Source organism: Chrysochloris asiatica, unplaced genomic scaffold (genome assembly GCF_000296735.1).
Source record: "Chrysochloris asiatica unplaced genomic scaffold, ChrAsi1.0 scaffold00273, whole genome shotgun sequence".
NCBI classification, from domain to species: Eukaryota; Metazoa; Chordata; class Mammalia; order Afrosoricida; family Chrysochloridae; genus Chrysochloris; species Chrysochloris asiatica.
This window is the reverse complement of record NW_006408791.1, coordinates 721,991-733,154: the sequence shown is the minus strand read 5'-3', so window position 1 is coordinate 733,154 and position 11,164 is coordinate 721,991. Positions and strand designations below refer to the sequence as shown.

The following is an 11,164-nucleotide window of genomic DNA, read 5'->3' as shown; positions in this document are numbered from 1 at the left end:
CATAGAAATCAAATTGACTACATCTGTGGAAAGAGAAGATGGAAAAGCTCCATATCATCAGTGAAGACAAGGCCAGGGGCAGACTGTGGAACAGACCATATGACCAGTACTGCAGTGAATTTCGGTGTTCAGGTTTCTGCTTGTGTTCTTGCCCTCACTTCTTTTGAGTCTAGACCAGGGGTGGTGAACCTTTTTCCTCCCAAAATTTATAATATTATTCACAGGCCAAGCAAAGTTAGCAACTAAAAAAATTACTTTGCTATATTTGGTCAAACATTTAATTAACTCATCCCTAATATGATAGCTATGGACTTCTGGTGTGGTGCTGTGGATCAGCACTGGACTGCAAACCAAAATGTCATCAATTCAAACCCACCAGCTGCTCCTTGGGAACTCAACACAGAGTCACTGAGTCAGAACCGACTCCATGGCACTTAACAACACAACACAACAATATGATGGCTGGAGCTGCAGTTGCCTTGACAGGGCCAGACTAAATGATTTTGTGGGCCTTATACATACAACCCATGGAGTCCAGATGTGGTGGTGTGGGTTAATGTGCCAGATTGCAAAGCCATTTGAACTGCAAGGTCCACGGTTCAAGCTCACCAGCTGCTCCTCGGAAACCCTATACAGGGTTGCTATGGGTCGGAACCGACTCAAAAGCACTTAACAACAACATACAACCTGTGGGCTGGGCATTCTCTACCCCTGGTCTAGACCTAGGACTGGGATCAATAGTAATTCTGGCTAACTTTTTTAGGAAGTGCCAAACTGTTAAGGCACAGCAGCTGTGCCATTTTGCATTCCCACCAGCAGTGAATGAGGGTTCCAGCTTCTCCACATCCCTGCCAACATCTATTGTTTTCTGTGAATCTCTGTTTTGAAAGTGATATTCTTCTCATTTTGTTAACATTTCTTTGATTGTCTGACGCTGGTTACATCATCTCCCACTGAATCTTCCCCTGGGACAGCCCCTCCTCCCAAAGGAGGGAGGGAGGCAATGTAGCACCCTGGGTAGAAGTACCAACTCCAAACCAGATAACAACAAAATTCTGGCTACTCAGCTTCTTTGTGCCTCAGTTTTCTCATCTTTAATAATTAATAATCATTATAATCCCCAGGTTAACAACACTGATATCATCGGGCTGTTGTGAAGATTAAATAAGTTAATAAATGTGAAAACCTAAAGGCATGCCTGGCACGCAGTAACATCCATACAAGCATTTACCTGTGAATTTAAAAAGTAGCCGGTGGGGCTGGCTACTTTTCCAAAGTTCTGGAATGTTCAAGTTAAACAGCAGGTATCTAGGGAATGCCTTCACCCCATTTCTGCACACTTTTCCTTTTCTATGGAGTTCCTGAGTAGTACAAATGGTTGAAGTGTTGCAACTAACTGAAAGGTTGGAGGTTTGAGTCCACCCAGAGCTGTCTTGAGAGAAAATTCAGCCGTTGAAAGTCCTATGGAACACAGTTCTGCTCAGACACACCTGGGGCTCTGCCTCTCTGCTAGGAGTATGTGTTCCATTGTTTGTGTGTGTATGTATACTGCTGCCATAAAAAGAACCTCTTCCACCCTTGCCACTCATGCAAGTACACCATCCATCCCTCCACCTTCTTCGGAGGCACGAAACTAAACGTCTGCAAAGCTAAATGCACTTGGAGGAGGTGGGATGGCAGCATTTGAATGCTGCTTGGATAAAAGGTATTAAATAGGGCAATCTGAGTTTGGGGCTTTTATATGCCAACATGCCTACTGTCCCTGGTTGGGCCTTTTCAGTTTAAGGAGCCTTATTTTTATTTCAGTTCAATGATTATAATCTCAGCAGTTGCTCAGTTTTGGCACTCCCAGAATAATGTGCTTTGCTTTTGTTTTGAAACGTGTTTGCAGAAAAATAAAGTCAGCCTGCCAAGCTTGCAGTGAATCCTGGGTGCTCTGGTACTGTCGTGCAGGGTGGGATAAGTCTCCTCCAGGTGGACTCCACAGCAGCAGGTGTCTCAAGGCTGGGGGGTGAATGACTGACATGGAAGACAGGGTGGCAAGACCCTGAGCCTCAGATGCCTTGGCTATGCCACACTGCGGTGCCCCACCCCCCTCCCTGAGCCTCAGCTTCCTGTCCTCAAAATGGGATGTCACTGGTAACAACCAGATAGGGCTGTTGTGTGCATTAAAAGAAATTAATTGCGATAATAGAAGCACTTAGCACAGTGCTGGCACGTGGGACATGCTCAGTCAATGTAGCTGCTAATATTATTAGCACGCGTGTACTAATTAGTACTAATGATTATTATTGGCCAAATTGTGCATTTGTTTAACAGCTTTGTTGAAGTATAATTTACGTACCACAAAGCTCACTCATTTTAAGCATGCAGCTCAATGATGTTCGCACATTTGCAGAGCTATGCTACTGTCTCCACTCTCTAGTGCTGGAACATTTCCATCGTCTCCCAAAGATCCCTCTGACCTGTCTACCTGCAGGCCCTACACCCACCGCCAGCCTCAGGAAGCCACTCATCTGCTTCCGGTCACTACAGATGTGGTTTTTCTGGACATTTCATCTAAGTGAAACAATAGTGCGTTTCCATAGTCATCTCTCTCACCCACTTCACAGGTTCCTTGAGGGTAAATCCTGTTTTTCTGATGAGCTCACAGAGTCTGAGAGGTTTGGGGAGGCTCCTGGGATGGATGGATCAACAGAGGAGTGGCAGCTTGAAATGCACTCCAGCAGAAATCCCTGCTTCTGTAAGACTTCAGCCTTGTTTTACTGATTCTGAAGCTGCCAAGGGCTTCAGAATCCCATGAACTGACTGAGGTTCTCCCTGTGTTCTGCACTCAGCCCTGGGAGCTCCTGGGCCCCCTGGGCCTCGGTTGGCTCCTCCCTGAACTGGAAACAATCGGATGGTCCCAGTAGTCCTCATCAGGAAGGAATCCAAGGAGATCACGACTTAGCTGTGCTGAAGGCCTGGCACATGGGTGCAGACAGCATGCCTCTTGAGTTCTCTCCTTCGAGGCTGTGACCTTGTTGGATGCTTTCAGCCACATTTCCTGAGCAGTCATTTCCATGCACAAGTCAGTTGGACTGTGCCTTAGTTTCCTGTCAGTACCCTGATGATGGTCCTGTCTAAAGTGTGTGAGAAGTCACTGACCAGAGTCCGCAGCCCGTGGTGGGATTCAGTGGTAGCTTGAGTAAATTCCAGTTAAAACAATGAAAAGCCAGTGGAGCCTGCCAGGGGCAAGGGCCAAGCTGGTCCCCCAGCTGCTTCAGCTCTCGCCAGCCCTCCCTTGGGCCCCTTTTGTCTGCGCCCCACAGAGCCCAGCTGGCTAGAGCTGGGAATTAGCAAGCAGGAGCCTTCTGCCACATCTAATCTAGGAGCTGGCAGGGGCTGCATCCTTCTCATCCGAAGGGCCCGTAATGTGAAGCCCCTCGGGGGAGCAGGCACCCTCGCTCTGGGAGGGAGTTCTGGAAGGCACCGTCTACTGGGCTGGGTGGACGCACAAGATCCATCAGACAGTTTTTCCAGCACTGCCGGCAGACCAGACAGGCAGACCTCCACACGCCAAGGCTGGGACCTAGGGCCTCTCAGAGCCACCAGCCAAGGACCCCTCAAGACCTTCTCAAGTCAGGCCTTGCATCTCCTTAAGTCTTAGAGTTAATCTGGGACAGCAGAGGCAGCTGCCATGTGCCTCAGGGTTCCCAAACCTGGGTAGGTGTTGTGCTGCTCAGATGGTATGTGTCACTGAGTGTGTGAGGGTGTGTTTGAGTGTTGGTGAGTGTGTGTGGGAGGATGAGTGTGGTAGTGTGAATGGGTGTGTGTATATGTATGAGTAGGTTGTACTTCAGACTATCAGCGTGTGTTAAGTGTCATGGTGTATGCCTGTGTGTGAATTGTGGAAGTGACGTGTGTATGTGAGCAGGTGTGTGCGGGAACATGCTCATGCCTGTGGATGTGATGGTGATGCCCCTGCCCCTTCCCTCCAGGAGCGAAGCCCTCCTGTTTCTATCTGAGCAGCTTTCTGAAGGTCAAGTGGGCTGCTCGGGGCTGGAGAGGCTGGAGAGGCTGGGCAGTGGTTTCTTTCTAATAGGAAGGTTGGTGCAGTGGAATCTGAGCTTTTGTTTGTCTCTCCCCTGCCCACTGCAGCCTGTGGTACATTTCATTCATTATTAAGTTTTAAATCCACCCGATGCGAAACTTGAGCTGCAGAACTCACTCCCTGCTCAGTCAGAACTCACTCCCTGCTCAGGCTGCCCAGGCTCGCCTGCCCCCGCTTTGTCATGGGGAACTTCTCAGGCTTTATTAGCTACATCCTGTGTGCCTTTGTTTTCTCAGTGACAGCCCACACTTGGATGTTTCTGGCTTTTTCTGAGGCTGGACCGGCTAGTGCTGCTGGGGATGGGACATGCAGGAATCTGAAGAGGGCCTTGCTTACTTGCTGTGCAAATCTAAGAGTGCTCCAGCTCGGAGCTGGTGACCACCTTCTGATCACCACCAGGCCACATCCCAGGGTCCGGGGTGAACCTGGGAGAGTCTGGGGGTGAGGTGTGCACCGCAGAGTTTTATGGACAGATCTTTGCTCATTTCCCTTTGTTTTTGGTGTCCGATGCCTATGTCCTGCCACTTCACACTTGATGCGCAGCTCTGCTGTTGGAGGCAGTAGTCTCCTGACTCATTAGCCTCCCTTCCCCCTAAGAGTGTGCTACAACCAATTCATTAAAGTGCATTTGATTCATTATTTTTTTAGTTTTGTAAATTGTTGCTTATTCCTCTGAGGTCTAATGGGGTTTCCCATCAGGATTAGGGGTTGGAGAGAACATCAACCCCAAGTCCTGACCAGGTGATGTAACTTGTCTTCCTTTTGGCAGTCATTTCCTATGACTTTGGTCTCCCTCTCTCATCAGAGAAGTGGCTGAACCACCTTAGCCTTGTGTGTTAGGCAGGTGGTGTTGAGCGGTGAAGCATTTACCCTCCATGTACTAACGGCCCCTTGTAAGATGCACGCCCTCTACGGACTGAAGACTTTTGTGCCTGTTGGGTTCTGGGCCCCTGGATATACCCTCCTACACATCTCTCAAAGAGTCAACCAGCTGCACAGCCCCCGCCTGAGTGCTGTCGAGCCGCCGGCTCTGTCCTTGTTTCTCTGTGGCCCTGGGAATTGCCTCTAATCTACTCTCTGCCTTTCTCCTGCAGATGGTGATGACGACCCACAACTCTCCTGGGTGGCCTCATCTCCCTCCAGTAAGGATGTTGCGTCACCCACGCAGATGATCGGGGATGGGTGTGACCTGGGCCTTGGCGAAGAAGAAGGGGGCACAGGCCTGCCGTACCCTTGCCAGTTCTGCGACAAGTCCTTCATCCGCCTGAGCTACTTGAAGAGGCACGAGCAGATCCATAGCGACAAGCTGCCGTTCAAGTGCACCTACTGCAGCCGCCTCTTCAAGCACAAGAGGAGCCGTGACCGGCACATCAAGCTGCACACGGGTGACAAGAAGTACCACTGTCACGAGTGTGAGGCGGCCTTCTCCCGCAGCGACCACCTCAAGATCCACCTGAAGACACACAGCTCCAGCAAGCCCTTCAAGTGCACTGTCTGCAAGCGCGGCTTCTCCTCCACCAGTTCGCTGCAGAGCCACATGCAAGCCCATAAGAAGAACAAAGAGCACCTGGCCAAGTCAGAGAAGGAGGCCAAGAAGGACGACTTCATGTGCGACTACTGTGAGGACACCTTCAGCCAGACAGAGGAGCTGGAGAAGCACGTGCTTACCCGCCACCCCCAACTCTCTGAGAAGGCCGACCTGCAGTGCATCCATTGCCCCGAGGTCTTCGTCGACGAGAACACGCTGCTCACCCACATCCACCAAGCCCACGCCAACAAGAAACACAAGTGTCCCATGTGCCCTGAGCAGTTCTTCTCAGTGGAGGGGGTCTATTGCCACCTGGACAGCCACCGGCAGCCCGACTCCAGTAACCACAGCATCAGCCCTGACCCCGTGCTGGGCAGCGTGGCCTCCATGAGCAGTGCCACACCTGACTCCAGTGCCTCTGTGGAGCGTGGCTCCACCCCAGACTCGACCTTGAAGCCACTGCGGGGGCAGAAGAAGATTCGGGATGATGGGCAGGGCTGGTCTAAGGTCGTCTACAGCTGCCCCTACTGCTCCAAGCGGGACTTTAACAGCCTGGCTGTGTTGGAGATCCACCTGAAGACCATCCATGCAGATAAACCCCAGCAGAGCCACACGTGCCAGATCTGTTTGGACTCCATGCCCACCCTCTACAACCTCAATGAGCATGTCCGCAAGCTACACAAGAACCATGCCTACCCTGTGATGCAGTTTGGCAACATCTCTGCCTTCCACTGCAACTACTGCCCCGAGATGTTTGCTGATATCAACAGCCTGCAGGAGCACATCCGAGTATCCCATTGTGGACCCAATGCCAACCCTCCAGATGGCAACAACGCCTTCTTCTGCAACCAGTGCTCCATGGGCTTCCTCACTGAGTCCTCCCTTACCGAACACATCCAACAGGCTCATTGCAATGTTGGCAGTGCCAAGCTTGAGTCCCCGGTCGTGCAACCCTCACAGTCCTTTATGGAGGTCTATTCCTGCCCCTACTGCACCAACTCACCCATCTTTGGCTCCATCCTGAAGCTCACCAAACACATCAAGGAGAACCACAAGAACATCCCACTGGCGCACAGCAAGAAGTCCAAGACTGAGCAGAGCCCAGTCTCATCCGACGTGGAGGTGTCTTCCCCGAAACGGCAGAGGCTTTCAGCCACTGCCAGCTCCATCTCCAATGGCGAGTACCCCTGCAACCAGTGTGACCTCAAGTTCTCCAACTTTGAAAGCTTCCAGACCCACCTGAAGCTGCACCTGGAGCTGCTCCTGCGGAAGCAGGCATGCCCCCAATGCAAAGAGGACTTCGACTCCCAGGAGTCTCTCCTGCAGCACCTGACGGTGCATTACATGACCACATCCACCCACTACGTGTGTGAAAGCTGTGACAAGCAGTTCTCTTCGGTGGATGACCTGCAGAAGCACTTGCTGGACATGCACACCTTTGTGCTGTACCACTGCACCCTGTGCCAGGAGGTCTTTGACTCCAAGGTGTCCATCCAGGTGCACCTGGCAGTGAAGCACAGCAATGAGAAGAAGATGTACCGCTGCACAGCTTGCAACTGGGACTTCCGTAAGGAGGCCGACCTGCAGGTGCACGTCAAGCACAGCCACCTGGGGAACCCGGCCAAGGCCCACAAGTGCATCTTCTGTGGGGAGACCTTCAGCACCGAGGTGGAGCTGCAGTGCCACATCACCACGCATAGCAAGAAGTACAACTGCAAGTTCTGCAGCAAGGCCTTCCACGCCATAATCCTGCTGGAGAAGCATCTGAGGGAGAAACACTGTGTGTTTGATGCAGCCACTGAGAATGGCACAGCCAACGGGGTGCCCCCCGCCACTCCCAAAAAGGCCGAGCCGGCTGACCTACAGGGCATGCTGCTCAAGAACCCAGAGGCACCTAACAGCCACGAGGCTAGTGAGGATGATGTGGATGCGTCAGAGCCCATGTATGGCTGTGACATCTGTGGGGCAGCCTACACCATGGAGGTACTACTGCAGAACCATCGGCTCCGAGACCACAACATCCGGCCTGGCGAGGACGACGGCTCACGCAGGAAGGCCGAGCTCATCAAGGGCAGCCACAAGTGTAACGTTTGCTCGCGAACTTTCTTCTCGGAGAATGGGCTCCGGGAGCACCTGCAGACTCACCGGGGCCCCGCCAAGCACTACATGTGTCCCATCTGTGGTGAGCGCTTCCCTTCACTGCTGACGCTCACCGAGCACAAGGTGACTCACAGCAAGAGCCTGGACACAGGCACCTGTCGCATCTGCAAAATGCCGCTGCAGAGCGAGGAGGAATTCATCGAGCACTGCCAGATGCATCCTGACCTGCGCAACTCACTGACAGGCTTCCGTTGTGTCGTCTGCATGCAGACAGTCACCTCCACGCTTGAGCTCAAGATCCATGGCACATTTCACATGCAGAAGCTGGCGAGCAGCTCGGCGGCGCCCTCTCCCAATGGCCAGGGCCTGCAGAAGCTCTACAAGTGCGCCCTGTGCCTCAAGGAGTTCCGCAGCAAGCAGGACCTGGTGAAGCTGGACGTCAATGGGCTGCCCTACGGCCTCTGTGCTGGCTGCATGGCCCGCAGTGCCAACGGACAGGTGGGCAGTCTGGCCCCGCCTGAGCCTGCAGACCGGCCCTGTGTGGGCCTACGTTGCCCCGAGTGCAGTGTGAAGTTTGAGAGTGCTGAGGACCTGGAGAGTCACATGCAGGTGGACCACCGTGACCTCACGCCAGAGACCAGCGGGTCCCGAAAAGGCGCCCAGACGTCACCAGTGCCCCGGGTGAGTGTGTACACCAGAGCCTGCTCCCCAGAGGAGCCCCACTCACACCCTGACCTCATATCTCCTGGTGGCATTCCTTTCAGAAGCACAGGGAGGCAGCCTCTAGTACCATGGTGGGCACATCTAATCTGCAGCAGACTGCCTAAGTTTGAACCCAGAGTTGTCTTATCCTATCCAGATATGTGGCATCCCTTACATTATTATTTATCTCTCCTGGGCCTTCGTTAAGTGCTCATCTGTGAGATGGGGGGACTGTGTTGACTTCATGGATGAATGTGGAAAAGGGCCCAGGACACTGACTCACCCACATGAGTGATGCTCTTGATCTGGGGTAGGCCTATTCAGTTTGACAATTTTATGTGATAATATACATGCCAAGGTCTTTGAATGTGGTGGCACTTAGTAAGGGCTCAATCAAGCTGCTGTCATTACCATCTAATATTATTTTCATCAGCATCTCCAGCATTGTTAGTGCAGTGGCTGGTGTGTGGAAGGACCCTGGTGAATCAGTTACTGCTATTATTGATTGATTGGTTGATTCATTAGTCATTCATCATATTTGTCCTGAGCACCTATTCTGTTTTGGGGCATGTAGGAGCCAAGGAGAAGCAGAAATGAACCCTGCCTTGGGAGCCCTGGTTTAATGCAGCAGGGGGTGAGGAGAGAGGGTCAAGGTTCCTGTTGGCCTCACAGAAGCCCTGGGTACAGGGAGTGGTACCAGAATGGTGACGTGGCTCGTGGCTGTCAGACAGGCCAGGCTGGGGATTCCCATTGAGTTTGTGTTTGTTTCCATACCAAGGAGGTGCCAAGTGGATCTCTAAGCATCTTTCCCCAAAGGCTGCTGCTGGTGCCACTGGTGGGGAGGCAGGATTTGGAGAAGGATCGCCTGTAGGAATACAGATGTTTGTTGAGGGTGTTTGGTCTTAGTTTCAGAGTCTGGGGCTCTGGGATTTAGAGAAGGAGGTGGAGAAAGAGGGAGAGAAAGCGAGACAGAGAGAGCAGAGGGAGAAACCTTCAGGTCCAGCTCCATGTCCCATATGGGCACGCTGAGGTCCAACAAGCAGGGGAGAAATGTATTGAGGCTGGAGCCTGTGGTCATTCCTCAAAGCCTCCCTGGTGACCCGAACAGGGCTTCTGTTACCACCCAGCTCTTTCCCCTCAACTGTGGCTTGCCACTGACTGGGGCAGCCTGGAGTCAGTGCCTGGGGTAACATTGCAACTCTCCCGGCTCCCACCTGTGACTGGCTTCTCTGGGCTTCTGTCCTCCTGCACAGCTGGAGGGTAATGGTAATCACACTTGGTCCTCCCATGGGACTGCTCTCCCAGGAGGCACTGTGGGACGGTCTGGTTTTGTAACCAGCATTTGCTCTGCTCTGATTAGTTAGTGCCTATGCCTTATCTGTTGTTAAATATTGGGAGTATTTCCACACTGACTTCAGCATTTTGGTCCAAAAATTAAATGAGTGAAACAAGTTCTGTGTATCTAAAGTGTTACTTGCTTTTTTTTTCCTATTTAAAACAACTCATACGTACTGAGGACTTTTGTCCGTTTAATGCTGAAACTGGTTGCCATTGAGTACACTGTGACTTACAGTGGTCCCCATGTATGTCAGAATAGACCTGTGCCTGTACGACTATCAGTGACTGCAGTCTTTCAGATTAGATCACCAGGCCATTCTTCCGAGGCAACTTGGGGTAGCAGTCGAGCCTGGTCATCATTTGCACCACCTAGGGACTCCATTTAATCTCTGCAAAGCTCATTTTACAGGTGAGGAAGCACATATAGAATAGTTACGTAGTTTGCCAAGCTCTTTCACCTTTCAAGAGACAAGAAAGGGATTTGAGCTGTGGCAGGATCTCGTGCCCCAGCCCACCCTGGATGCAGTGCTGGCGACTGGCTGGGGTGAAGGCCAGAATGATCAACCCTACGTGTGCAGAATGGGAGGCCCCGCCCCTACTGCATTGCCGTCCCTGATGGCTGAGATGCTGTTTCCAGGGCCCCCTCCCCTGGTCTCTGTCTTGAGTTGACAGTAAGGACCATTTCTTAAAGCCCTTGGAGTCCCTAGGTGATGCCCAGAGTTAAAGCTACAGACTGCTGATTGCAAGGCTGAAGGTCTCAGTTCATCCAGACGTGCCTGGAAAGTAGATCTGGAGATCTACTTCTGAAAATCAACTTCGAAAGCCCTGTGGAACCCAGTTCTACTAGAACACATGTGGGATGTCATGAGTCAGAGTTGACTCAACAGCAACTGGTTTTCTTAAAGCCCCTGTGGGTGTTAGGCAGTGGAGTTGATTTTCAACTCATGGTGGCCCTGTGTAACAAAGTAGAACTGCCCTCAAGGGTTTCCTAAGCTGTAGGCTTTACAGAAGCAGGTTGCCAGTGTTTCAGTTAGTAGTCTAGCGCTTAACCTGTTGCATCACTAGGGCCTCTACTACTCTTATATCATCTCCATGGCAACAACCTGGGAGCTGGGCCAGCACCTGTTTTGGAGATCCAGGCTCAGAAAGGTGAAGCTGTGTGCCAAATGATGCATAGCTGTGTGTGCCAGTGCAGCGATTCAGCCCTAAGGGGGCTTGTTTTCTGGGGGATCCCACAGGCTTCCCTCTCCCTGTCCCCAGGTCTCACAAGACCGGGTGTGAGCTGAAAGTGCCATCTCTGTCTGCCTCAAGGCCTGAGCAGATAGATAGGTCATCACACAGAGGAGGCAGACAATGCCCAGGTAGCTCCCCACACGCCCTGCCTGGGCACGCCCTGGGGCAGG

At 52.1% G+C, this 11,164-nt stretch overlaps 1 protein-coding gene across 1 annotated transcript in view; it reads left to right on the top strand.

Moving 5' to 3' along the window:
• The window catches only part of ZNF423 (zinc finger protein 423), a 311,738-nt gene that overhangs the window by 124,649 nt on the left and 175,925 nt on the right, over positions 1-11,164 (top strand). Inside the window, exon 2 of the mRNA XM_006874383.1 lies at positions 5,188-8,402. Coding sequence (XP_006874445.1) covers positions 5,188-8,402 — 3,215 coding nt within the window. The remainder of the gene's footprint in view (positions 1-5,187; positions 8,403-11,164) is intronic.